The following is a 26484-nucleotide window of genomic DNA, read 5'->3' as shown; positions in this document are numbered from 1 at the left end:
TGGCTGGGATATGGAGCTCCAAATTATGAAGACATCAGAAGAGAATGTAACATCCTACTGAGAGCAGGTTGACTGGGGACAAAGACTTGGTTGCAAATTGCTGGCCTTATGATCGCTGGATTGTTGAAATTCAGATTAGTTGTTGGCCCATCCCCCTCCCCCCCCAATCATAGGATTGTGGAATTGCCATTGCACTTCTGTCAACACAAAAACACCGTTCGGTATTTGAGGGTTAGGTGTGCGATGGTGAATTGGTTAGTCGATTTTTTTAAATAGATGTTTAAGGCCGCTGATGCATGCATATATTCCCGCACATGAGAATCGATTTGTTTAACGTAAACGCACATTATTTAGTCGCGTTACATTTGGCCCAGCAGGGCAAATAACACCGTAAAAAATTATACACAAAACTTGGAAACGACTCAAAAGAGATGGTCAAAATGAGAATTCCCGAATAGAATCGTGACTTTTAATTATTTTGCTGGTGGGAGGCGTGGGAGGGGGTGTACTGCTATACTCCTTGGCATTTCTTTCACCGTGAGTGCGCCAAGTGTAATAATGGTAAAGTTTGTGAAGCTTCCTTTGTTCCATGTTTATATTTAAACGTGACATTTCAATCGCAATACACGTACTACACTCACATTGACACCCTTATGCCGTGTATATGTAACATCACAGGGGTGTAACAATGCATCAATAAGACAGTTGTGAAGTTCATGATGCATGTGTTGAATTGGCATGCATGGCATTGGGCATGTTGCAGTTCCTACGATGTGTGCAATGGGTTCGCAACTATTTTTGAGTAGAATCGTGGCCAATCGCAACAAGTCATTGAGTCGTGAAATGTTAACTACCACGCCGGGTATGCAGGAGGTCGTGGATTCGATTCCGACCCTGACGCCTGTATATGCGTTTACAGTATTTGGCTGCGAGACATTTCCACGTGATAAGCCGCTTCATTGAGCTGTCATGTATCACCAGGTCGCTTCTGAAAAAGAGCTACATAGCTAATTGGGCCTTACCTGGTAAAGTAAAAAAAGTTTGAATAATAGTCTATTTTAGTTTAAACAAGTGATTGAGGGGTGGCCAAATCACGTTATTACCACCCCCCCCCCCCCAATATATAGTACACGCATGTATATTGAATTGTCAAAACTTACACTGCTTGAAATATTGCTGTACGTAATTTTCGGTGCATCGGAAATGATGTCATTCTCCTTGCTGCCATTTGTGCCCTGTTTGTGTCGCACCGACACAATCATAACATAATTTTTTTTGTCAACACGTTGTGTGCATTACCGACTTGCAACACGATTACCAGTTGTGTGGGCACCACCACCGCCCATATCTGTCTCTGGCTTCGCAAACGTTATCCTTTTTTTTATGTTTCGCACCCGCTGATCCAGGCGCTGGCGAGGGTCGTCTTTATGTGAAGCGTCACTTCGAGAATCACGCGGGGGCACAGTATGTTGAACTTCTTTCGCATTTTACGTAGCGAACCGTGCTAATCGGAGGTGCCAACTGTACGTAGATAGGATAACCTCCATCGTTTGGCGTAAATTATTTTGGCAAGGTTTGTGCAATTGGGCGGTTTAAGACGTGTATTAAAAACAATATTTAAACTAAACAATTTCGATTTTACCAGGTAAGGCCCACTCGGCTATATAGCTCTTTTGCAGAAGCGACCTGGCGACAAATGATAGCTCCACGAAGTGGCGCATCACATGTAAATGTATAGCAGTATTGCCAAGTGGCAGCAGATTTTATTTTTAAGTCTCGGAGGCTCGGGTTTGTTTTTCCACACTATAAAGCATCGTGTAACAGTTGTTCACTTTGCTTAACCCTCACGACTCTACGTCGGAGCACATTCGACTCTGCAGGGCTGTGACGCAGACCTGATTTTTCAACGCGGCCATTGCCGCTCATCTCTTCAGACAGAGTGCCATGTGTAAATTGCACTCGATCTATAAATTTGCATTGCGATGCCCACAGTATTGCCTCGACACAAAACAATACTTTTTTTGATTAAGTTGAAGTCTGTTGGTCGTCCCATCCCTGACGAAATTGGGAAACGCAGCAGCCTCCTCTGCGGCGTTCGTAAGCCGTTGCACAGAAACAACAATTTCTGAACTGCACAAGGTTGTCTGAGATGCGTCGTTTGCTGCTCGTGTATTATATTCTTTTTAGCGCCGGCAAAAATCGCATGGCCATTTGCGCGGATGCACTCCCCCGGCGTGCGAGTAAACCGAGCTGTTGTCGTGCCCCGTCCAGATCTCCCTGCTGAACGGCTTCGATTCGCCCGAGCTCATGGAGACGAGGGAGAGCCCTCGTGGCAAGGAGCCGGCCGACGACGCAAGCGGCGTGGACGACGCCGAACCGATCGCCGACGGCCAGCCGCCCACGAAGCCAAGCCTGGGAGCGGACGGATGGGGGAGAGCCGTGTCCTCCAGCATTGATGTCCCCAAGTCCAGGTAGAGAGCTTAATTTTAGTGTGTCCTTCTCCTGATTTTCAGGTTTGCTTGCCGTGCCATCGCATTCGCAGCACCACGTCTGTTGACCACTCATTGATATGCTAATTTTTTCTCTAACCCTCCTCCCTCTCTCTGCCTCCGCCCCCCCCCCTCTGTCTATTTAAGGCCACCCCACAGAGACGATCACCTCTCTCTGTTACCTGTGTTGCTCTCGCTATGTATCTTGGTGATATCTGTCTGCTAATATGTCTGTCTATAGTTTTCTGGTTAGATTTTATGTCGCTATTTCATTATACCTGATGATTGCTTGTGTTGCAATCGAAACGTCGTATTCTATTATTTAATTTAATTTATTATTTTATCTTTAGACGTGACTTAACCGAAAGAAACAAATAATAGAGAGCTTGTGCTGGTGCGCGGCACGTGCGTTTTTTTTTGTTAAAGCGAAACGGGGGGATTGAAATGTTACGCCGCGCACGCAAACGTTTCGCGTGTCGGTCAAAATGGTTTGTGCCACCCCTCCCCCCCCCTGCTACCGCGGTGTGGGTTAAATGCTTGGTTCGTCACGTTATGTCAGCTGCTAGTTCTAGTGATGGCAAGACCCCCCCCCCCCCGCTCGGGCACGTTGAATGTGTTGTATTGCTTTGTGCGGTATCAGAGTCATTTGCGTCGTGCGGTGTGGCAGTTGTTATTTTTTTTTGTTTCAAGAGTTATTTTTACGCTTAGTGGTTTGCTGCTATGTCTTGTGCGGCGCTGCGAGATCCTCGATGAATGTCACGATAGACTTTAAATTGGGCAGCCTTCGTACAAAAATCAACTTGCGCGGACGTCACAAAGTTGTTAGCAGTATTCTTGCAGAAGCGAGCAGGTGTGGACGCTGCACTCAGAGATGCGATGTTGTACCACGTCGGAGCGTGTTGGGACATGCGGGTGCACACTGTTTGGCCAGCAATGGATTTATTTTTGTTATCTCACCCACAATCGCATTTGACAAAATATATTTATCCAATGAAATGCACGCGGTAAGAATGCATTTTCGAACAATAAAATATGCAGCCAGGCTGGACTTGATGCTCAATCGGAGTAATGTTTCAATGTGTGCTGATGAGAAATTCAGTGTTTATCCGAAAAACTGACAACTCCTACCGAGCATAAACTAAATTAATGTATCGTAACGAGGCAGCACAGAAGGCATCCGTTTTTGCTGGCATTCTGGATTCTTGAATCAACATCTACCCTGCCAAGGTTGCTGTAAGAAAAGGTGGGCCCAGTGTTCAAAGAGTGATTGGTTTACAAAGTCTGTATGTGATTAGTTTGATCGTGACACATTTTGTTTGGACCAGTCTTTGCAATTCATATTGGATCTATAAAATAACGCACTTCAAAAACACCTTGAGGATAAAGATTGTTTAAGTCGGTAGCTATGTTTTACAGTGTACGCTTGCCATTTTTATAAAATGTGCAGCATACTAATTACACTAATTGTGCATGCTCAAGTTTTAACCGAACAGGCTATGGCTCCCGTAATTTTGATTTGGAATAATCTGAAGTCGTTAGCTCAATGCACTGAGTGACAACTGGACTAGTTGTGAGTCCCCCAACCTCATGAGCAACACTGCTTCGGGAGGTCTCCATCCAGTAGTGGATTAAAAAATCAGCTGCAGCCATGATTATTCCACTGCTGGATGAACGCCTCCCCAAACTGTTACCATCTCATCATTTTTATTTCCTAATTATTGGCTCCATGGAGCGATGCATTCCTCAACGTAATTAGCTAAATGCTCTGGAATAACAAAACAGAAGTCGTGCAACAGTTTTGTTTTTGGGGAGAAATTGATTTTCAACCGCAGGAAATCTGTCGCTGCGTAAACAGCCTTGTTCGATGCCGTGGTTGTCCCACTAAAACGATGACTGCCAGTCAAAAGTTATTGAGCAGAGAGTGATTGGGTTTGCATGGGATTGTCGAGGCCAGTCCGAGCTGTACAGCATTTTCCACACTTTGGATAGAACTCTGGAGAGAGAGAGATAGTGTGCGTGTGTATATTTCTAAATTATGAAATGCAGACATCAACTCTGTCAGGGTGCATATCTCTGCGATTAGTTCTTTGGACACGAGTCTTGCGTTGCTTCTTCAGTCGGGTGTTTTTGCCACGGTCTCTTGTCATTAGTTTCCTTCGTGTTGTGTGTTTGGATTCAACAGTCGCTACACAATCCTGTATCGATACACGCCATGTACCGCCTGCGGTCTTTCGTCACCCAATATTTAATTATATATGTTTTATATAGTAACGTCATAATATGCAACTGCGTCGAACAGCAGTGCTCAATCTGCAAACACAGAGGCGCATAGACATATATACACACACACATGTAAAGATGGTTTCAGCCAATGAATGAGTATACACGTACGAAGAAACAGGAGCACGCGTAGAAAACTTGCAATTTTAAATGAAAAGGTCCACAACTTGTAACTGTTAATGCTCGTTTGTGATCACAAGCGGTGGTTCCCCCCCCCGCCACATCATGCTAAATACCATTCCATTTTCAACTTCCGTATTCAAAGTTTGGTGTAGCGAAGCAGTCGAGCACAATGTAGGTGTGACGGTGCCAGGATTTGAACTGCGTGACCTCTCGCATTAAAGCCGCCCTCCATTCCATGTGGTTGGCTTCTGCTGGAATGACCTCGCTTCTGTCGTGGCAGATAATCACTTGAGCGTTTTGCCTCGCGCTCACAGGAAACACTTTTAAGAGGAAACTTTACCGCGTCAACTTGTATCGCAAGGCAGCTCGATTTGCGAGGGTAACATGCAATTATGACCTTGGCCGTTTTAAACGAATGCAGGCGTGCGATATGCTTGCGTGCCGATTTCCCCAGCAGTGTGTGAAATAGTAGCAGGGATAATTGAAAAAGACAGAAATTAAAAACTGTAAAACTAATGAACCCAGTATGCAATTTCATAATGTGTGTGTTTTTACCCTTTTACTTTCAGAAGCTCGCACAATTGATAGTTATTTCAATAAAAAAAACTTAAGGAGAGGGTTCATACTCTTAGGTTTTTTCGGTAAAGTCACGTAAGTAATAAAATAATAAAATAAAATAATAATAAATCACGACGTTTCGGAGGCAACACAAGTCTCCGTCTTCAGGTGGGACCGTCACAGCTAAATTTACTTGATACAGTAACGAAACGTCGTGATTTATTATTATTTTATTTTATTATTATTTTTTTACCTACGTGACTTTACCGTAAAAACCTAAGAGTATGAATCCTTGCATTCACGAAAGCTTCGAATCTGGAATTAAGGAGAGGGTACCTTTCTTTTCCTTTTGGCTATCCGATTTGACCATTTTTACATTTCCCACGAGTGCTTGAGCCCTATTAGAGATTACCGCCGTGTGACATCGGTTGAGCTCGATTTTCTAAATGCAGTTGTGTCCATCACATAAATGATTAAGCCTGGCTCTCTGGCTGTGTGTTTGGTGTGGGAAGCCGTGAAGACAGGGTAAATGAACCCAGTGACCTGGATTCGATCCCCGGCTCTCAGTGGCTACAAACATAGTAAATGCAACCTGGCCTGTGCCCTCCTCTAGGTCGAGTTGACTTTAAACGAGACTATGGTGGCCGTGCGTGGTTCTGACCACACCAACATCGAGTTTGCTGTACCAGCCTCGGAGTTTGAGCCTTATTCTGTTTAAAACATTGACTGTGAAAACATATGCTTGACCTCGCGCAGGATATTATTTAGTGGTATATTCTGGTGGCAGTTTGTACAAGAGCATGGGCGCTAACTTTGCCAACTTCTGCTCAAAGTAATAAATTTTCACAACTAATATTTGGCTCGCCAAAAATTGCCCCAAGTCGTCCGTGAAACTTTCCAATTATATTGCGCTGTAATAATTCTCTCCGTTGCATTTGGCCTCTGCAATTAATGAGCCCTTGTACTATGCTTCGCGACATAATGCCGCCACACCAAAATAATCTCCATGCAGAGTTCAATTAAACGCTTGCAGTAATCCTTGGTGTCACTTTGTGGCCAAAAATATCTTTATATGCCCTATGAAATGTAACCAAAGCAGTTTTGAAATATTGGCAGCTAATTTTACATGTTCTATCCTAAGGCCATTGAATTTGTTTAAATAGTAATTACCTACTATAATCACCCAGAAATGTCTGTCCCGTCCCGCGCGTGACGTCACTTAATGAGGCCCACCCCCCGCATGACGTCACTCCACATGAGGCCCACCCCCCTCATTCATATTCATGGCCGCATGGAAATTTACACTAACGCACAAGAAGGTCGCTCACTCCACATGCCGCACCCCTCATTAATAATCATGAGCAGGTGACGTTATGCCACATGCTGCACTCCACAATAACCATGAGGGAGTGACGTCACTCCACATGCCGCACCTCTCCCCAATAACCATTCGCTGGTGACGTCACTCCACATGGGGAAACCCCCCCCCCCCTCATTAATAATCATGAGCTGAACAATTTTTCTCTTGAATATTTCAGATTTACTGCAATATACACCCGTCCTTGGACGGGCAAAAGAGCTAGTAAGTACTGTATATATTTATCCACGGTAACCTCAAAAAACCAGAGAGGGAGGGAGGATGGGGGTCATCCCAGGGATGTGTGGCCAATTCTGTTTGAGTGCTGCTGTTGTGCCGTTTTTGGCATTGGCACAGACAGGCGCGTGTGACGCATGCCAACGTGCACTTGATTTATTCGCGTGAAGCTCGCCGAAGCCTGCTATTGCCTGCGAGCGATGTCGGGATTGTCGCGATATGGCGATACCGCATTGTAACGTACAATGCAAGATCCACTGTAATTGTTTTGTCCATTTAGCAAAATATCACGTTGCGATTATCGTTACCCGCGTTGATAAAAATGCGGATTTCATTTCCTGCAAAAATATGAAACGGCACCCGATTTCTTTTGAAGTTTAAAATTATTATCCCTTAAATGCCTACGAGCTAAATGAGTGTTTTCACAATGTTTTTGGAGTGATTTGATGGCATAGCAATTAAGACGTATTAATTTTTGTCATTTCCTCTCATTGTATCTTGTATAACTTGACAGCGTGTACATTAGACGGTAAAAGTACAGTGATTTGAAGACATACTGCAGGCTTTTTTTTTTAGCGAATTGCAGTTTAAAACTCTGTGTACAGTCATCCTCATTACTGGATGTACATCAAATGAAAAAAAACAATGAAATAAGTGCTAAATACAATTTCTAAGTTTCGGATAAAGTAATATCTGTTCAGCGGGTAAGTTATTCTGATTTCCCAGATTGTATCTGTGACTTCCTGGATCTTGTCCTGATGTTTAACGTAGTTCCAAATGAAACGTCTATCTTATCGCTAAAATGCGGTTGCCGGAATCGTTATTCAACTTTAACGGTGAGCCGAAACTAATAATTAATTTGGCGGCGTTAAATTCATCAACACGAGAAAACTTGTTTGACCATGTCGGGTGGTGGAGGGTCTTAACGACACAACTTTTTTTTCATATCATGGGGAAATTATATCCCATCAACACTCCAAGTGATCTGAGGATGTCACGTCACTGGCAGGTGACAGCCAGAACCACAAGCCATTCCCTTGTCACTCTGACCCTGTGGAGGGGGTTGTGTGTGTGTGAATGGGCGGCACGTGGCGCGTCTGGGGGTGGGCCCTGTCAGTCCATCGCGTTGGCAGCCCACTGTTGTTGTTTGTCTGCTTCCCGTTACAAAAAAAGAAAAGCGGCACCATTTGGCTCTGTTAAATATTCACGCTCGTAGCTCGCGTGCGATTTTTAAATACAGCCATGAAGTTAAATCATTGGCCTACGTACAGAGTTAGCCGTACGCACGATCGCGTTGTATGCAGTTCGCTGTTCGTAAACACTTGCGCATAATGGCACAGGGCTCAACTCGTGCTGTATTAGACCATATTTCAACGTATGCATAATCGGTCTTGGGGACAAATATAGACATGCGAGTTAAATAATACTATAATCTTACCTATATAATCGAGCCTATCATGGGACTTTTTTGCAAGTATCACAGTATGATCTCAGCAGTGAAGCATAGCCTCGAGTCTGATTAGCACATGGATGGAGATTGCCTTTAAATACCAGGTGGTGCATGCTGCGCGGTGGAAAGGAGATGGCAGTGCAGCAGTAGATTCTTGACTTTGTGTGTGGGAGCTTGGTCCTCCCTTCGTGTGTGTCCGTTTTCTCCGGGTATTCTGTTTCCTCCTACAAGCCAAAATGGTCATTCATAGAATTGAGCAAAAATAAAATTGCAAGCCCACCCCCCACCCCACCCCAAGAAAAAGTGTCTCAATCGATCAGGTCTACCCATTGACACTTCACTTCTCTTGACACTTCATTTTGCTCGTTGGAGCCAGTGCGGTGCGATAAAGGCCTGGCGTGGGAAACTGACACCAAATGACTGTAAAGGCAATTGCACAACAACGTTTAAACGTGTCCGAGCTCATCGAAACAATTTTCACGGGCACTATCAAAATACAATCTAAAAATGGCGTTTTACGGAGTGACGCGCACATCGGAGTAATGACGATGAAGCTCAACTCGGCGAGGCTCTTCCCATGTGGGGTAAGTAGTAGTCGTGTTAAATAAGCAGAATAAGAAGTGGCATTGTGGATTGCACGCTGCCCTATGAACTCGGCAACTTGCGTTCAATTGCTGGTCAGTAGTGAGTAGTCTCTAAACTAGCCCTGACCCTCCACTCACCCCCTCCCCCACCCACTCACCCCCTGCTCCCTTGACATTCCTCCAACCTGCTCCAACCAGCAAGGTTGAATGAAGTTTTGTCTTATAACCGCCACGCTCAGGAAGAAATTAATCTAGTAGCAGATGCTGAATATGATTACACTCATGTGGAGTAAGTTCAGCCATGTTTATATCAAAAGAAGTGTGCTAAAATCAGAAGTTGTCCTTTTGCCTTTCCTTGATCCCTTTGAGTGACCTCTTATCCACACAAGAGGGTGCTACGATCTCCTGGTTTAAAGCAGTCAAGTGATATTTGTAGAGATAACCATCACATGGCAGTCAAACAAAGGATGTAATTTGCAGAGCTGGAAAGTGTACTATTATTCCTGACAGAATTAAGTAAATTTCATGCAGTAATTGGTGAACTGGGTGAGAACATCAACTTTTTGGACCTCCGTGTCTAGTTTATTAATGGGTGGCTGAAACGCAGTTTTGAACCCATGGTCTCGGTGGTGCCAGTTCATTGACTCCGACTCTCAGCTGCCCACCTTTGACTCGTTTTATATCAAGCGGAAGGCAATGTGTCTCTATGCTCAAATGATCAATTGCGTGGTCCAGAGCCACACTAGAAATGATGAAACTGTTAACTTTTTATTTTCAGGTAAGGCTCACTGAGCTATGTAGCTCTTTTTCAGAAGCGACCTGGGCAAAAATGATAGCTCAACGAAGTGGCTTATCACGTGGAAATGTTTAGCAGCCAAATACTGTAAACACATTTTGATTCTAAAAGTGGAGGGGGAAAACCGGAGGTCCCAGGAGAAAATTCCACGCGAGCACGGAGAGAGCATGTAACCTCCAAGTATACAGGAGTCGGGGTCCGGATCGAACCCGCTACCTCCTGTATGGCAGGCGAAGGAGTTAACATCTCGCCACTGTGGCGGTGGTGTGCTGTCGTAATCGTCTCACTGTGCTTTTAATTCGGTGGCTGCGCATAGCTAACATTTACCAGTGGCAAGTGATATCTGAACCGGTTGCAAAGCACTTCACATTCACCAACCTGCACCGACCAGCCCGGTGAAGTAAAAAACCCTCGTTATTGACGAGGCACAAGGAAGGCCTTCATCGGCGAAGATGTGTGGAGCTGCTACGTGCGAGACAGCTCCTCGTAAATGTGCAGAAGTTGTAACCAGCGTCAACGTGGCATGTTGGGTAATTTTATAATATGGTTACGTTCATGTTGTCCCCAAATGACGTTTGTTTTTATCGGTGTTCTGGTCTTTGTCAGGCAGTGTACTTGAGAAACACATCCTCTTACCAAAAAAAAACCCGATGGGAGTTGTGTGGGAAATTGTGGCTTTGGCAAGTAAACTGATTTTCCTGGGCCAGGCCAACAAAAGCACCCTTATTATCGACCATTTTTAACTATTGTGCTTTGTGTAATTACCCGATGACCATCTAATTTTAGGACCTTATAAGGAAGTACGGTTGATAGATGTAAATCTGTAAATATTCCTTCTTTTTTAGGAACACTTCTCCCAATGTCTGTGCGTGTTTTGTTTTTTCACCCAATCTGACCATGCACATGAGAGCGTGTGCTGGAGACTGGAGTATTGGAATGATGCTGACTTGTTCCGGCTGCTGTTCCCGACCTGCATTTGGCCTATTGCGTGACCCGTGCATGGTACGGCAACTCGGGCGACGGCAAGTTTTTTTTTTGGGGGGGGGGGGTCACGCGCGGCTCGTCGCTTCCCCTTGGCTGACCTTGCCCGCTGGGAATTCTGCGCGAGAGAACCTCGCGGCTGGAGGAGGAGAAGGCGGGGGGGGGGCAGAGGGGGGCGGGCAGAGGGGTGGGTCGTAGCTCTTCTCCTGGCTGCGTTGGATCGACTGTCACTGTCGAGACTCGGGGATAGGAAGGGCGCTCGCTTTGGGGGGGGGGTGGGGGGTGGCTTTGCCAGGAGGAAATCTTAGGAAGTGGGGGGGGGGCTTGCTCAGAGACACTAACAACAGAAGGGGGGGGGGGCAGGGGTTGTATGCTGCTGCGCGCTCCTCTCCCTGTGTAATGCTTCTCCTAGGATCGTGCAGCGCCGGTGTTGTTTGCTTTGGGTCGTCTTGAAGGGATTGTGTACAGGATAATTGTGTGTGGAACGGATGCATCCTCGTCGGTGTCTGCGTGTGCTATGCGAGTGTTGGCACCCTTTGGGCCAAGTGGCATGTCTGACCTGGCCCAGTGGTTTGTGCTTAGTAGCTACATCTAAACTAAACTATTTTGTATTTTACCAGGTAAGGCCCACTGAAATGATAGCTCTTTTTCATAAGCTTCCTGGCCACAAATGATCGCTCAACGAAGTGGCCTGTCAACGTGGAACTTTATAGCAGCCAAATACTCTGAATGCGTGTCGATTGGAAATGTGGGGGGGAAAACCGGAGGACCTGGAGAAAAATCCCCGGGGAAGACATCCAGGTGTTAGGGTCGGAATCATCCCTACGACCTCCTGTGTACCAGGCGAGGCAGTTAACACCTCGCCACTGTTGTGCTCTCATCCGATCTCAATCGTAACCCTGCTCTATTGCCGCAGAGTTCAGCTTCTGCATTTCTGAGCCAAGAGCCAAATCTGCACGCGCCTGCCTGTTCGGCTGTGCCCGATGGTTGTAAGCAGTTTGTGTGTGTGCGGAGAGCAGCAGTGTAATAGTTCGCACAATGCGCTTACAACTTGGTGACCCGAGTTGGATTCCCACTCAAGGATAACATTGCTGAGGATTATTTGAATCTGGGTCTGGGTCCTTAGGTTGACTTGGCCTTCAATGACTACTGTAAATGTTGGCACGAAGAAGACAAAGGCAGTCAGGCATGGTCCTAGCCACATGACCACCCCCTCGTGCACTGTGCCGCCCCATCGTAGGTCCATACTGCGTGCCAAAGTGTTCTCTGTACATCTTGGTGAGTACTAACTCTTTTCCCACTGTACAAAAAGCCTTGCCGGGGGCCATGCCAAGTCGGCCTGGTGTGACTGGAGGTGCTGCGTTGTTTTTCCCAAGGCAGATGACGAGCCGCGCCGGTGACATCGCCAAACGAAGGCGTCGAGACTTGTGCAGAACGATGCTGCGATGCCGTGTTCACGGTGACAATCGATGTGTCAATGAGCCCTGCAATTGACCCTGCTTGCTCCCCCAAACCAGATTCGGATGTTTCAAGGCCAGTGTGGTGTGCTTTGGTTCTGGCTCGGCACCGTAAATGGCTAGTGGGAAAAACCAGCCTTGCCTTGAGGGCGCCACGCTGCCTCGACTCTGTGGAAAAGGGATCGTGTGCAGGTCTGTCGAGGCGGGCGGTAGTGTATGTTGGACTTCTTTCGCACCGTACCTAGCCAACCGTGGTAAATTGAGGTGCGGGGAAGGACAACAAGCTATAAACAATGGGGTGCAGAGACGGAAGGCTGCCCGGTGTGGCGTTGTTGGTTGATGTGCACGGTTTGTAATTTTTTTGTGTCTCAGCGCGACGCGGCTTTTGCTGCTTACGCGTGGGCTTGTGATCGTCGCTCAGTCCCGTGACGTGAAACATCTGCGTCGGCGGTGACGCTCTTGCGCTGCTTGCGTGGCTCTTAACTGTCTTCGCGTGCCCCTCGGAGTGGAACAAGGCACACCACGCGTTCTTGCGGTTTATTATTTTGCAGGCAAGTAAACCATCTTCGATCATGAAATGGCACTTTAATAGGAGTTTTCAATGCTTGGAAGAAAGATAAATAAACAAAGCAACTTGTAAAAGTAATGCAGTGACAGGTTTAGCCACACAAGTTGGTAGATAATACATTGGTGAGTTTTTTTTGTTTTCAATTCTGGAAGTTGCATTTAAATAGTGTTTTATCAAGTGAATTATTCCAATTTGGTGCCTTGCTATTTTTAGGGAGCGGATAATGCGTTTTTTCCCCCACATTTGCAACCTTATTTCCCATCCATTCAGAAATTACGACTGCTTCCAAAAACACAAAACCAACTTTAACCGGTTATTCTGAGGGCAGGGCAGGGGGGGGTAACACAAATCTTTCACTTGCCACCCTTTTTTTTTCAACAAAGCACCACAAAAGTTGCCCCCCCCCGTACGTTTTCGCTGCGGCCCCACGGTTTTTCTCGACGACGTACTTTCGCCCGCCGCCCCCATCGTCATCCGCCTGCTCACGTTTGCAAGGCGGCGCCGAAATGGCCGACCCGCTCTCCTTTTTGGCCGTGCCGGCCTGAGGGAGGAAGGGGAGGGTGCGTTCCAGGCGGGCGTTACGTTACAGGGTACGCGAGGACACGGCATGCGTGTGCGCGCGAGCCTTGGCAGCGGCAGCGGAGGAAGACGATGCCTGCCCCCCCCTCCCACTCCCACCGCGCTTTTCCCGCGCGCTCATCTGCCTGCCGAGGAATTGCAGCAAGCGGCGCAGATAAGAATCGCATCGCAGCGCAGATCTGCCTTTTGGGAATTAGCAAATCGTCTCGTGTTGCTTGCTTTTTTGATGCGACCTTGCCGTTTTTTTTTTACAAGATCCACATTTACTTGTAAGGTGTGCTTCGCTTGGGGATGTGCGTGTCGCGGTGGGAGCGCGTCGCTCGGTCCACTTTCCCGGCGCTTGACTTTTTGGAGGTTGCGCCTCGTGTCGGCAGTCATCATTTGTCTACCGCGGTAAATATTAGAAGCCCACTGCGACAGTAATGCTGTAATTACGGTGCTTTGGGGTAAACAATATGCGGGCAGTCCCCGGGCAGAATGGCCTTGATGTCATTAATCGTGCGTTTTATGCAATTTGGGAGGCGGGGAAAAAAAAATGTGAAATGGACCTACATCATTTTTCACGCTGCTGTAAAAAAAGGGGGGGGGGTGGATGTGTAAACAGTGAGTTGTGTGCAACTGGCTTGCAGTGGTGTCAGCTGCTGCTGCGGTTCTTATCCCCTCGTTGTGTGGGACGGCTGCAGTGATTTTGTTGTTGTTGTTGCAGTGAGGCGCATGTTCCAACTTTTGTCCCTCGCTTTGCATAAATCAGAATATTTGTTTATACTGGAGGAATTCGATGAGCTATAAAGCTCTTTTTTCACAGATGTCCAGTAGTTTTCATATGTCCAGCTGGAGGGACGGGGGAGCAAGAGCTGCAAATGGAGCAGTTGGTGAACCGCGCTACAAGCCCAGCGACTTGCGTTTTGATTCCCGGACCTCGGCTAATATCGCCAGCGAGTGGTTTTATTTGAACCAATGTCAAGTTTTACCCCCCCCCTTCCAACCTGCATTGATCAGTGCGGTGAAGTATGGTTAAATTACCCCTTTGAGCAATGGGGCATGGGGGAGGCCCTATGTATGATTATAATATGGATTTACATGGCGTCTCAATGCATCTGAATCTTGATGTTGTACAGAAACGGTGGCCATGTTTGTTTTGGAGAGAGAGAGGCAGTTGTGTATGCGTTGAACTTTTTTCACACCGTACGTAGCCAACGGTGAGAATTGGAGATGCGGGGGAAGGATAACAAACTAAACACACAAAGCAGGCGCTTCTTGAACCTAGACTTGAGCAAAGGGTTATAAATTATTTTTTTATCATTAAAATCGCAGGATTTTGTTCTATGTGCAGCATTCGTAAACCAAACTGATAATCCTAACACAGGCTTTATTACGATTCTCATATATTTTTTGGTGGTCGTATTGCATAAATAAAATGTGAAGTTAAACCCCCTCCTCTACCCGACACGACCAATCGGCAAAGTCGTCACGTGATGAACACACGTGCCATTTCATTACCGCTTCAGTAGTACTTACTGGTGAGTTGAAGAGTTCAATCTTAAGAGATTGCTAAATGTTGCGAAGTTGTGCTCCCAAACACACCTTTGTGTGCCGGAGCAGCAATACATTAGAACGTTTGTTCACACGAAACTTTTATAACTCAATCGGAATCTTTATTTATTCCTGGAGAAATCCGATGAGCTATGAAGCGATTTTTTTTAATACATTTCCAGTAGGGGCAGGTCAGAAAGTTACAACAACAAATAATACAAAAACAATAGCATGCCTGTCAATCCCTTATCAGTGCCAACCTTATTTTAATTCAGACCTTATTGGTCACCCCGTGCCTCTTATAAATCTCAACGTTCATCCTACAAAGTCCCATCACAAGGGAGAAACAACAAACAAATAGAATTTTTTTTTACCGTATTGAAACGGCTGTACGCCCTATGGACCTGAACTCAAATTCCCTGTACAAGAATACGGGTAAACCGTGTGGGTTGACAGGTATGCGATAGTTGTGCAAAGTTTAGGAAAGGTAATTATCGCACCTCCGATTAGCGCGGTTGGCTACGTACGGTGCGAAAGAAGTTCAACATGCACACGTCCATAAAAATAACTAAAAATAAATACATCAAATAGATCAAGTATATAAGTTCAAATTGCATAAGTACACCAATTTCCAAGTTTGGGCAAGGCAGCAAAACAACAGCACAAACAGTTCCAGACCTCTCCTCCATGATTCCTCAATAAAATTGCACATTAAAATATTACAATCGACACACGGGTGTGTCAGGTAGAGGGGGGTGTACGACACACACACATTGGCATTTTACTCACACGACAATCTGACCCAAAAACTTCTATTCATTATTGATCAACCAGACATCCAGTTTTGCAGCTTGTAACCGAAACGCCTCTGTGCGGTGCTTCCTGATGGCGTCGCAAGCGTATTGTTCGCAAGGGCAGAATTATTTGCCAAACAGAGGAGACCCCCACCCCGTTGCATTACGAGTGAAAATTAGGCGGTTTGGCTTTCGTGACGCGTCCAACGTTTGAGCCTTCTCTTTAAATAGGCCTCGGGGTCGTCGAATGGTCTGCCAAAAAGCGTATCGTGCTCGGGCTGACACCAAATGACCCCGGACAAAGTGATGCTGTAACTGAACTCGGCTACTTATGGACGAGTAGTAGTAGTAGAAACAGTGAAAACAACAACAACACCACCACCATTGATTTATCCAGGAGAGTCTCGAGAGCCCTTTTTGGGGGACTTCCTGCCGTCGGAATGTTTGTCCATTACCATTTAATGAGTGTTCGGCTTCACGTGGGAGGCAGTGGGAGTGCGGCGTCGGGAGAGATTCTCGGCCACGAACGCGCAAGCCGCACTCTCCTCGCAGCCTCGCACTGACGACGTCTGGTGGTCGCCATCTCGAGTACCAGCCGGGTTCCAACACCTGCTTGGATTCCGCGTCCGCCGGTCATTGTTCTTGTTCCTGGGCATAACAAAAAAGTGGTGCCAACAACAACGCCGAGGCACGCTGCGCCATTCAAAGCCACGTTGGTACCAGCAAGCCGAGCGGGTGGCGTTTACAATCACAGGTGGAGGTTCAGTGTTGGGCGGGAGCAGGGCCGCGGGGGGTGGGTGGTCTTTCCCCGACGCTGCTTTTGAAACGCCTACAGCGAAGCCGCTGCCTGCCCTCGCCTACCAAGACGTGCCGACACACCGCACAGTCGCGCATGCGGGTTAATTCGTTCAGTGTTCACCCCGTTGGGGAATTAGTGGGGTGGTTTTTTTTTAACCACTCCGGGTGTTTTTGTTTCTAATTAAAGCTTTGGTAGAAGCGGGGAGGGGGGGGATGTGGGGAGTGGATAGACGCAGCACAGCGAGTACTGTGATAGTTGAGAGCGGCTTCGTAAATAGTCTCCGCTTCCACGGCGGCTGAGTTTAGGCACATAACTTCCGTCGGTAGCTCACTGAGATGAATCGAAAATGACCAATATTTATCGATAATAGAAGTTTTTGGGTGAGATTCTGTAAATATGAATGTGTCGTTAAACCCGCCACTACCCGACACAGCCAATTTGTAAGGTTTGTCACGTAAACAGAACTTGCCAATTCCCATAACGCTGTACAATTGTAAATGTTGTGGATTTTCTGCCCAACACACTGGTGTGCTATTCTAGTAACGAATTGGCAAACCTTACTAATTGGCTGTGTCGGGTGGTGGCGGGTTTAACGACAAATCTATATTTACCCGATCTATCCACAATTAACGTCCATTATGGATATATTATAAACAAAAGAGTAATCGCAACAAAGAAATTGATCGCATGCTGTATATCAAGAGGGTGGGGGCATGCAAGGAGGGCGTGGATGAGCAGGCCGCCTTGATAGGAGACTTGTGGGCCCAGCGCTCGGCTCGGCTTCTGTTTTTGCAGGAAATGGTGCGACGCTTAATTTTTTCTTTTGGCCGTGTGAGAAAAAAAAAAGCTCTTTGACCAATTACTCAGAGGGGTCACGGCCGCGTGGTCCAAAGTGGAACAGTGTAAAAATACAGCAAAGTGCATTGTGTGGGAAATGTACATTTTAAAGAACTTACAAAGTGCTCTCGCTCTGTTCCACGTGTTTTGTTCCTTTGGCTCGACTCTTTATTCTATTGGCCCAGGTCGGACTCTTTTGCATGCTCTGACTTTACCAGGCATTAAATAGGAGGGGTTTAGCCCATCACCGCCTCTACCCGGAAAATTTTTATCCCCCCCCCCCGCCTATGAAATTGAGTGTTTTGTGTTGGGTTCACCGTGACCATGGTGGCGAGATGTTAACTACCTCGCCTGGCATACAGGAGGCCGTGTGTTCGATCGCGACCCTGACACCTGCTGTGTATATTTGGAGTTTGCGTCTCCTTCACGTGGTCCCGTGGATTTTCTCCAGGGTCCTCCGGTTTTCCCCTCCACATTTAAAAAAACGTGCGTTTAGAGTATTTGGCTGCTATAAATACCCACATGATCAGCCACTGAGTTGAGCGATTCATTTGTGGGCAGGTTGCTTTTGAAAAAGAGCTACAGAGCTCAGTGTGGCTTACCTGGTAAAATATATATATTTTTTAATTGGTGATCCAATAGGTGCTGGGTGTGCTAGATGTTTCTATGCACCCTCTTACAGATATGTTTTGTTGGCAGTAAAACAAATTATTGTATCGTAAGTATTTTATCTAGACATATTTACCACCCTGAGAGAATGTGGACGTTTTTATCATACTGGTCTTTTGGTGCATTCATTGCAGAGTTGGCCTAAATGATCAACTTGCTACACTCGAACCTGGTTTAACCCTGGGTGGCTGCCTTGATTCGAGCCCAAGTTTTCAACATTATGACCGTTTGAGTTATAGAAGACACCCTTTTACGTTGTCGCTTTTAAAGTATTATTATTAAAGACCCAATTTTTTTACATGCCAGCAAAACGTGGGGAGAGTGCTGTGGTGAAAGCACCACAGTGGTGGTGCACGGGAAACGAGCGATTTGGCTCTGACGACGACGACGCGTCGAGCAGTAGCGAGCCGGCACGTGCACGTTCTACGACGCCAACGCGTGACTGACGGCCAAACCATATAATAGTAGGTTAAATGAAATGCCTTCCAAACTGGTGCGTTTTTATGATCCGTCAGTTCTGGCAAGTTGTCCAAGTTGCGCCCAGAACACGTGCCACGATTCTTAACATTCGGTTCAAATTCCAAAAAGGCTCCAAAATCAAAACTTGAAGCGTCTGGTCGGCGATCATGACATGAGCGAGAGGAACCTCCCTATCCGTTCTGATGACTCGCTTGTTTGAAGAGAATTATAAATAAAAACACTTTTCTTTTTTACTTGTTGCATATACAAATTTGTAGCGTGCAGAGTTTTCAATCGATTCTGGAGGCGCGGGGAACCGCAACGTGGGAATGCAGCCAGAGCTGGTGGTACCAACTTATTCCCCGAGCTCCTCTGGTCCTATGCATTGGAATGTTTTAGTCAACTCCCATTAATGCCTCTGGCTGACATGCAGATGGCTACATTAGGTTTATAAATCTCTCCACTGTCATTGTTTGTAATATAATACAAAAACCCGTTCTTGCGTGAAAATCTTGTTTTTTACGTACCGTATCGTATGCACCTAGAGTTGGGCGGAGGGGGAATGGTGGTTAGCGCACTGCGCTTCAAGTCCAGCAATCGTTGGGATTTCATTTCCCAGCTGCGGCCAACATTAGTGGCGACGCGACATCTGGACCGCTTCCTTTCACCGTAGTGGTAAATGTTGCAAAATCCGAATATTTATTTATTCTGAAAGAATCCGATGAGCTATAACGTTCTTTTGCACAGAAGCACGCAGCGGCTGCAGGCAACGGGTAATACTTTTTTACAAACGCGTGCAACGATGTCACTTCTCGTCCGCGAGATTCGGTGAACTTAGAGACGATTTTTAGATCGCTAAATCGTCACACACCCCCCACTCCCACTGCGCGGCACACGCGTGCGCGGTGGGCAGTGAGCGTGCTCGTCGCCGTGTAAACTGACCACACGAGAGCACTTGTGGACTGAAGAGGCCTTGTCTTTACGTTGAACTCATCCCCCCCCGCGCCCCGCCACCCAATTGGCTCAAATCCAAAATCTCCACTACACCGGCCCAGTGGTGTCGCGACGACGCGCAGGAGAGGCTCGGAGCCGCGCAGCCACTCCCCGAACGCAATGCTAATCGGGTTAAAGGGGTACTGCAGCGCTGCGGTTGCTTGCTCATGCCACTGCTGGCGGAAGGGTAATCCACGAGAGGGAACTTAAGGGAGCCCCCCCCTCTGCCAACGAGTCAAAACCGTACGAGAGCATCGAATGACCAGTCAATCGTAGCCACGCTAGCATGCAGACGCCGATGCTTTGTTCGCACTTACCAAGGGTCATCCTTGCAGCGGCTTTTGGCTGGCCGTCGAGCAAAGGCGGTCACCGCATTGCGCGCTTTCAGATGCGCTTCAGTGGCCGTCTGGAATGCTCTTCCGATATTAGGAAGCCACTGGAGCTATGCACTTTTAAACCGTCTATATTGCTTTTTGTGTTTAGTTTCTTGTCCTTGCCCCGCACCTCCGATTAGCATAGTTGGCTATGTACGGTGCAAAAGAGGTTCTACATACATACATACAAGGGCATAAACGCGACCTCCTGTATACCAGGCGAGGTAGTTAATATCTCGACCACTGGATTGCAAGTCCAGTGTGTGGTACACCACCGCAGCATTCAAAGTCTAGTTATTTTTATTAGGGTGTAATATTATTCCCTGCCTTTCTCTGCCTCTCCCATGGCAACTGGATGATTAGTCGCAATTCGGGTGGGGGGGGGGGTCGACGTTCGATTGTAAATTTTTGTTTAACATTATTTTTATCGTGTTATTGTTTGCACAAAAAAATCTACTTCGATTGTAGTGATCTGTTAAATCCGTAAGCACAGCTTTCAAAAGAGTCGTCCAAAAAAATGAATTCTATACACAATTCCACCTGTGTATTGTGAATGTCAGCATAAGAATTTGTGCTTGGGTTATATGTTTATTATTTGCCTACCTGCACACACACACACCCTTTTGAAGAGCGCTCCCAATTCCTGTTGGAATTCACCTGTTGATAGCCGTCCACGAGGAAAGTTTTTATTGCGGTGTTGTAAATACTATATCCGTCAACAATTAGAATTTCCGCATGTTGTAACTAAACTGAATTAGGTGAAAAGTCATGCATATGCGTGTATAATGTAACGCCTTCCAACATGAGTGGTGTCGTCGACAGGATCTCGCTCGCAGGACAGAATGCTGACGGAGTGGTGGTCAGGGCAAAATCCATTTGCCTGGTTGAAAATAGTCCTTTTTGCTCTAGTTTGTGTGTGCACGTGTGTGCCAAGTGTTGGGCAACCTCTTGCTCAATTTACGCGGTTTTTCAATACTAACGTAACCTCACGGCAACACAAGAAGACACTCAACATTTGCTCATACCAGATCGTGCTCGATGAGAGTTACGATGCCGCTCCCTGCCACGGATTGACGGACAGAGCCGACTCGTAAACTCTTTCAACCTTGGAAAAAGCTAAACAAAATTCCATTCAATAAGATAGTAAAATGTGAGCTGTGTTTGTTTGATTTGTGCAGTTTATCACAACTCTGAACAGGCATGTTAAACTTATTCTTGGTTTTTACCGAAAGAACCAAGAATATGAATCCCTGCAGTCACGAAAGCTTTAAATCGATATGTTAAACTTCTTTCGCATCGTACGTAGCCAACCGTGCTGATTGGTGGTGTGCGGGAAGGGCAACGAACTGCTGACCCAACGGACAACCTCTCCCACACGAGCACTCCTTGCACCAGAGCACATGTGAACCACGCTACACCGCTGACATTTGCAGTTGCATTCAAACGCTGTGTACATTGAAATTGTTGTTTTATTCATTTGGTAAAGTGATATCAAATCGTTACGAAAACAATTATTTCAGTTGTGCACCCAAATTGTAATGTAAGATGCCCTCGGTGGCGTAGCGTGGCTGGCATGGGCCCTGCCACAATAAAAAGCCCGGCACCTGGGCCCCTCCGGCCCGTGAACGCGCGGTGCAGTTGCACCGCCTGCACTATCAATAAGCTAAGGCCACTGCTCTTGAATTATAGGATCCAGACAACAAACACAGCTGAGTAGAGCGGGAATGCGCCGCTTCCTGGCTTCCCATTGGCTCTCTTTCTCGTTGGCTCAGGCCCGAATGCTGCCCGAGCGGGAATGTGTTTTCCCCTCTCCGCATTAACTAGTTTCAGCAGCAACGCCTAGCGGTTACGCACAGTCTGTTTATTACCATCTCGGGCACTCTCTGCGCAGAGGCGGGGTTTTTATTATTTTGCCCACAAATCCAAAGTGTGCGTGAAATTCTCCGCGAAGCATAAACGACAAATAAGGGGAAAGGAGAATTGCACATTTTGTTTACAAAAACAAAAGCGCTAAATTGCACGATTCTGAAACTGTTAAATTGTTCATTCTGGTTGGCTTCTCATTTTTTTGCGTGTTCAACGTACGTAGCCCCACTGCACCGAGATTGTTGTCTCGGCCGACTTGCTCGAACACGTCGCAGAGATGCGTGGGCGTGTGGATTCCAGCACCGTGAATAACACCGATGGCAAATGCTATCTTAAAAAAAAAACCTCGCCCCGCACCTCTCCTCCTCCTAGGGCTGGTGACCATTGCTAAAGTTTGATTCTGTGCGACACCTTTGGGGTCGGCACCAGCACTCTGTGAGGAGACTGCGACCGGGCAGCTGTTTGCACTATTTACACTATCGCGTGCGACGACGCTTCGACTCGTTTATGTGAAATGGATGGTTTAAGCTCGCAAAATTGCAAGTTTCGTCAGAAGGAAATATCACATTTTTTTTATTTGGCTGCTCCCATAGTAGTTTGTGCAATGCGCGGTGACCCCTGCAATTAACGTTCTTTTGCCGTCCCAGTTAACGCCGGGTGACGAATGACATTCTAAACCGGTCCTAGGGTCTCCCCCGTCAGTCACCTCTTCACCAGTCCACACTCAATAGTGTGGCGAAGTATGGTGAAACACGTTGTTATGCAACTTGGAGGACTTTGTCCAGCAGTGGATTGACAGATGATTGTAAATTATGTATATCTTCATCTATACTTAGAAAATGGAAATTTGTGAATATGTGTGTCTGTTCAAAATGTTTTGCATACTTCCCAACATGCAACAAACTTGAAATTTGGCATGTGGGTAGCTTCCAGACTGTACACAATGCAAAAAGTATAAAAATAGACTTTTGTATTTTGTGTGGGGGGGGAGGTGGGGGCAATAATGGATATATTTTGCACGGCAAGTGAGCGGTGACGTTACAACTGTGATGTCACCCGCATGCGGCAGCGTTACGCAGTGTGCCTGCTGACGTCACGCAGTGTGCCTGCTGACGTCACGCAGTGTGCCTGCTGACGTCACACAGTGTGCCTGATGACGTCACGCATTCCCCCCCCCCACCCTCCGCGTAGGCCGTGTATTAACCAAAGACAAGAATCCAAGTCCCGGGCGAATTCGGGTAGTAAAGCTCGTGATACAATATAATACAGTGCAGCACGGCATATCCAACTCACTGGGTACCGAATAATGTGTAGTTCTGGTTGATGACTTTCTATAGAAAATAATGGTTATGCCAATTTTGCGCAAACAGGTTTCAGGACTAAAATAAAGCACACATTGCTTTAAACGCACCTCCCATTAGCACGGTTGTTTACGTACGGTGCGAAAGAAGTTCAACATACGTACAAACATGGTATAAACATGCTTTCCTCTACTTTAGAAGCTTTGTAATCGAATGTATGCGAGGTTAAGAACACATTGCGTGTGAAAAGGTGTGATTGGTAAATATCTATAGAATTGAGAGCTTTGTGCGTGGGGCTGGGCATTGCTGGGTGGGTGGCCGGTCGGCTTGGATTTGGTGACGTCGAGCATGCGGCGCTGTACTGTATGCGACTCGTTCACCGGCGTTAAAGAGAAATGCGCGTGGTGCACAAATAATAATCAAATCTCGACTCCTCTTAAATGGCCGGAGAGAATGTTGCACGCCTAGTTGTTACAATCTCATCGTGGCATGCCGAGTGCAACATGTGCTCGCTAACACGGGTCCCGCGGGTCTCTGCGACCTAAGGCATGTGTGCGCTCTCAATCTCGCCGCAAGATGCATGCGTCGGCTTTGCGTCACCTAACGGTTTACCTGGATAACATCTGCTTTACTTCCTTGAGCTGTGCCGAGAGCTGCCCATCAAGTTGTGGAACGCCCCGTGGCTGGGCGATGCTCACAAGGAAGCGGTGTGTTTTGCACAGTGGTGCCGTGTATTTTTTACTCTCCGTGCGCACCGCAGCGACGAAGGGATGCCGTACAAGAAGCAGACGTATCCGCGCGTACGTCGTTCCGACTCAAGAGTAAATTCCCCCTCGGCCTCTGCTTGCGTGTTGTTGACGGGGAGAGTTGGCAGGGACACTTGACTTAATTTTGCAAAAAATGTTGGTCAAATGTAGAGGGGGCCCTTTGTGTAAGTGTGCTGGCAGCGAGGAAAAGGGCTTCATCCGTTTTTTATTAAAGCCAAGATTCAAAATGTATGGCCAGGCTTGATGGCGAAATCGAGCAGGCCGTCGACTTTGGGAGTCTGGATCGGTGGATTGCGGCAAGATGATAGGGCGTCCAAATCATGCGGAACCGTGATTCGGATGCTGGATATAAGCATAATAAGAATACTTATTTAGATTAGAGGAATCCGATGAGCTGTGAAGCTCTTTTTCACAGGTGCCCAGCAATGTCCAGCTTTTCACAGATCTCCAGTGAGCACAGTTTTCATAGACGCAACACATCCTTACGTTGCACTTGTGGGGGAGGAAGTCAAGTGCAACTTCTGATACAAGCACACTATTTTACGCACGGAGTGCTGCTTGTGTAATGACAGTAGAGTCAACCTCCGGTGCGAATGGACTAGTGGCCACGGGAGGTAATGACAGGGGAGTCAGCATGCAGTGTGAATGGACTAGTGGCCACGGGAGGTAATGACAGGGGAGTCGGCCTGCAGTGCGAATGGATTAGTGGGCCACGGGAATGATCGATAATATGGTCATGGCCAGTTGACGTAGGAGGACCGTGGAAGAGCGAGTGGTCTCGGGCCAGCGAGAAGGTTCGGGAATATGGGCGTGGCCACTCACCGTATATCAGGAAAATGGGCAGGCGACTCGTGGCTGTTGCAGTGGGGGTCTCCGCCTGTCCGAGTGTGAGCACGTGGCCCCTTAATAAAGAAACAATCTCAAGACAAGTGCGTCCAAGTCGTCATTACACTTGTATACAACTTCTACTGTAACGTTGAACTCGTGACGCTTGAATTCAATCGCACGTGTAAATCGACGCATCTGCCACGATGTTTAAAAATATATATTCATTATGAACCATTGAAGAAAATGAGCGTTTAAAAAAGCCGTTGTGAATCTTGTTCCCGGCATTGCTCCGCTCATCTAAACTGGCGCTTGTTTGGCCTGCGGACCATCCCCTCTGCAAAAATGTATGATGCATTATAATGATATACTTCAAAGACCTGGCGAACAGAGAAGGAGACCCCATTCAACTCCTTGCATTGCAGCGGCAGCAGCTACATAATAACAATACTTGAGGTTGCAAAAGGGTACAAATTGTTGGCTAACGGTAGTTAATTAAAGTGAAACCAAAAGCGTTTGTTGTCGTCGCGTTGAATCTCGCGGCATCGATACCGGTTGCGTAGGCATGGTGGTGGGTAAGGGGCCTTAGTTCTCGGTTGGAAGCTCTTATGGGTTTCGATCCCAGTTTGGAATCTCAGCAACCTGTCATCACTCGGGCATCAAAAAATTATACAGGGGCATAAAATCCAGGCGAATGTCCGATCAAGTAGAAAAACGGCAATGTTTCATATACGCGACCAGGATGTATGTATGTTGAACTTCTTTCGTACCATACGCAGCCAACCGTGCTAATCGAAGGTGTGGGGGAAGAACAAAAAACTAAACACAAAGCAGGGGACCAGAAGGTGGCCTTTTGTGGGAAGTCGGGCTGTGAGCTCCCGAGAGGCAGACGTGTGGCGGCTTCCTTACCGAGGGCCGAATAAGAGTTTCGTACATTAACTCGCAAACTTCGGTCCACCGGTGTCACTGCAAGAGGCTTTGCTGGTCGTGGCAGTGCACTAAAATTAGAAAGTGTTCGCCAGGTTGAAAATATTACCCTCGAGTAACCGATTTTAGTGTGGGCTAAGATGCTTGCATCGATGGAGAAATATCCTTTGCCAGCTGTTGTTAATTTGTAGGCCTCGTGTGCCCGTGGACCAGGTACAATTTGAAGTCGCGGACCGTATTTTGGCGGGCCGTGTGTTCTGGCCCCCACCATGGGAATGTGGAGTTGTCACCGAATCGGGGCGTGCTGAAAGAAAGACTCAAACTGTTGCCCCCGTTGATTCGTTTGAGGCAAGGAGGTGACTTTAGTTAACTGCATTGTTTTGGCATCGTTACATAGTTGAATTCGTGTGTAATAGTTTCCCTTCTTTTACGACTTTCCCCGTCGGGCGTTCACGTGCTCCCATTGCTTGTCGTGTTTTAAGTTGCCGCTGTATGTTTTCTATCCCCTCTGTTCAGTAACGCGCGTGCGCAGTGTTCTTGCCAGTACCGCATGTGTGTGTGCGTCGTGCAGCTTTGTACTGCGTGTGGCGTTTTGCTCCGTAGTCTGGGTGTGTGACGCACTATTTACTACTGTGGCAAGCGGTAGTGTCGCGGTTAGCACACTACGCTACGAACCGGGCGGCACGAGTTCGATTTGATCTGAATCGGTTCTGGCTTTCCCTAGGTTGACTTTGCCTTAAATGAGTACCTAGTGCGATTGTGTAACCATTGCCACTGGAGAGACAAAGGCGGCTGGGCGTGGTGCTGGCCACTGACCCCCTCGTGTGCTGTGCCGGCCTTCATGGGATAGGTGCTACTCGCTAACAACACTTGCCCCAACA

At 47.0% G+C, this 26484-nt stretch overlaps 1 protein-coding gene across 2 annotated transcripts in view; it reads left to right on the top strand.

Moving 5' to 3' along the window:
* The window catches only part of LOC144931726 (uncharacterized), a 63572-nt gene that overhangs the window by 5022 nt on the left and 32066 nt on the right, over nt 1-26484 (top strand). For both annotated transcript variants that reach the window (XM_078855946.1, XM_078855945.1), the window contains exon 2: nt 2272-2471. In XM_078855946.1, the coding sequence (XP_078712072.1) occupies nt 2272-2471 (200 nt within the window). The remainder of the gene's footprint in view (nt 1-2271; nt 2472-26484) is intronic.

The sequence above is a fragment of the Lampetra fluviatilis genome, chromosome 4 (genome assembly GCF_964198595.1).
Source record: "Lampetra fluviatilis chromosome 4, kcLamFluv1.1, whole genome shotgun sequence".
Classification (NCBI taxonomy): domain Eukaryota; kingdom Metazoa; phylum Chordata; class Hyperoartia; order Petromyzontiformes; family Petromyzontidae; genus Lampetra; species Lampetra fluviatilis.
The sequence above is the reverse complement of the archived record's forward strand: the minus strand, read 5'-3'. Positions and strand labels throughout refer to the sequence as shown.